We start from the raw sequence: 2,253 nt of genomic DNA on the forward strand, positions 1-2,253 counted from the left end.
AACAAACAAACAAACAAACAGGAATGAGCAAGGCATATATTTTGCAAGGGTGTGAAATTCAAGCAAAGTCAGAAAAGGTGGTGCCCGAGTTTCCAAGCACCACTAGCCTACTCTCATAGGCTCAAGCAATCGCTGATTTTGGCAGACCTCGGCCTCCCACTTTCTCCTTTAGGCTCGCTGCCACCCACCATTCTGCCTTGCCTCTGGCCTCACTACCTCTGGGGGGGGGCGGCTTCTTGCACCCCCAAGTCTGGGTTTCCCCTCTCCCAACCGCGCTCAGACCGTCCTGGCATTTTCTGTTTATCCGTTCCACCTGTGAATCCTGGGAGAGCGCATGCAGGGCGTAGAGCAGGTGGTTAATCAATGAACAAGCGAAAACCAAGTCTTTTTTTTTTTTGAAAACCAAGTCTTTAGGGAGCTGACGGTGGAGGCAGCGGTCTCGCTGCGAGAGACGTGAGAAGGGGGCGGGGCGGAGGCTGAGCTCAACCCGAGAGCGGAAAGGGAAAAGCATCCGAGGACTGCAGGGCGCGACAGAGGGCAGGGGAGGGATGGAGAGAAGCCCTGGGGGTTCTCAGAAGGACAGGGGCTGAGGACGGCGGGGGCGCACACTCACCGGCGATCGGAAGGCCCCGCGGCAACTCCGGCTCAGCCTTGGTTCTGTCCTGAGGGGGAAGCGGAAGGGAAAAGCTGATGGCGCCGAGGGGCTCCGACAGGAACCCGGGGGGCTGGGCGCGAGAGGGCAGTCCGCTCCGCTCCTGGGATCCGGGCCGAGCTCCTGACGGAAGGGGCGGTGGTGAGAGGGGGACCCTGGAGGTGACTTCCGAAACTTGCAAGTGTGGTGGAGGTGTGAGCGCTCAGGAAAGGGACTGTGAAGGGATGCCCTTCTCCTTGTTGCTCCTTCCTTGCCCACCTCCTGAGCCCTGGGGTCCGAGGACCCCTGGCTGGGGGACTGTGCAGTGTAGGAGGGTCCAGGACTGGAGGCCGAAGAGCGGGCCTGCAGCCCGCCAGGTAACCAAAAGTCCGGGACTGAAACGGGGAACCCACCCCCGGAATGGGCGGGAACTGCAGCTGCGCGCGCAGCTTTCAACGTGACCCCGCCCATTCCACGCGCCCGTTCAGGCCGACCACGCCCCCACAAACGTCATCTCTCTCCTCGACCAATGGTACTGGAGAATTAAAGCTACGCCCACACCGACGTCCGTTGAGTTTAGTACCGCCCAAGTTACGCCTCCCATGGCGGGGCGGCGTCCTGACGCGGTAGCTATCGGAAGAAATTCCGCAGTGGCTGATGGGATTGTGGTGATGTGGCCCCACCCCTTCCCCCCTCCCTGCCCCGGGATGTCGGAAGAGACCAGGCAGAAGAAATTGGCTGCGGCCAAGAAAAAGGTAAAACGCGCCAGGTCGCGAGCCTTCTTCCCAGCCCGACTTTCCTCGGCGGCCGGACGGTGGGCAAAGCATGTGCCACTTCTGAGGCACACGGGGTGAGCCCCTGGGCGCCCCTAGTTCCCCCACTAAAGTCCTCTTGGCCAGCCCCGCCTCCTCAGCTGCCCAGCCCCCGCCCTCTCCGGGCCCCCGGGTGACTTTGGCGTTGACTCCGAGGTTCCCCTCTCAGGGTTTGGCCCCTACCCATCTGCCAACCCAGACTGAACCTTCCCGGCCCCCATATCCGAGGGCCTCGGTCTTTTTCCCCTTTGGGACGGAGAGGGAGGGCCGGGCATGGACCTGTTTCGGGGTATCGGGAGGGAGTAGAAGGCAGTTACGTCACAGCCCCCCCAACTGTCATTACTACCGCCAGCTCGGCTTTTGATCTTCCCACCCGGTCCCCTGAGTGTCCGAACTCCCTTTCCGGTTTTTCTGGTCGAGGCACAGAGGTCCACCTGGAACCGGAGCCAGGATCTTGGGAAGGGGTGCAGAGAGCTTTTAGGTTCCCTGGCTCCTTTAACTTAACCCGGGTTCCGCGCAAACTTCACCAGGGAGCTCGAAACATTGACAGTGTCTCGGGGTGTCCACGGGACAGCAGATTTATGTTGGTTTTCTCCCAGGCTTCAACTCTCCAGAGAGACTTCAAATTTTCTTTTAAATTCTCTGCTTTATATTCGAATTCCCTTTGACTCTGGCACCAGAACGGCCTTTAAGTTCGTTGGACAGCGATCTGCTTGTCTAATGGGAGAACTGAAGTTCACAGCATCTTTTCTACCTGGGGTGCTTGTGTCACAAGATAAATACAAAGCTTTTTTTTTTTTTTTTTTTTTT

At 58.9% G+C, this 2,253-nt stretch overlaps 2 protein-coding genes across 6 annotated transcripts in view; one reads left to right on the forward strand and one right to left on the reverse strand.

Moving 5' to 3' along the window:
• The window catches only part of Swi5 (SWI5 homologous recombination repair protein), a 9,892-nt gene extending 8,657 nt beyond the window's left edge, over positions 1-1,235 (reverse strand). Inside the window, exons 1-3 of the mRNA XM_023700257.1 lie at positions 1,227-1,235; positions 911-1,080; positions 614-662 (exon numbers count right to left, since the gene is read on the reverse strand). Coding sequence (XP_023556025.1) covers positions 614-662; positions 911-1,080; positions 1,227-1,235 — 228 coding nt within the window. The remainder of the gene's footprint in view (positions 1-613; positions 663-910; positions 1,081-1,226) is intronic.
• Positions 1,236-1,283: 48 nt separating this feature from the next.
• Positions 1,284-2,253, forward strand: part of Golga2 (golgin A2) — a 17,121-nt gene continuing 16,151 nt past the window's right edge. For all 5 annotated transcript variants that reach the window (XM_023700483.1, XM_023700484.1, XM_023700485.1 and 2 more), the window contains exon 1: positions 1,284-1,386. In XM_023700483.1, coding sequence (XP_023556251.1) covers positions 1,303-1,386 — 84 coding nt within the window. In that variant the 5' untranslated portion in view covers positions 1,284-1,302. The remainder of the gene's footprint in view (positions 1,387-2,253) is intronic.

Source organism: Octodon degus, unplaced genomic scaffold (assembly GCF_000260255.1).
Source record: "Octodon degus isolate 3935 unplaced genomic scaffold, OctDeg1.0 scaffold00123, whole genome shotgun sequence".
Classification (NCBI taxonomy): domain Eukaryota; kingdom Metazoa; phylum Chordata; class Mammalia; order Rodentia; family Octodontidae; genus Octodon; species Octodon degus.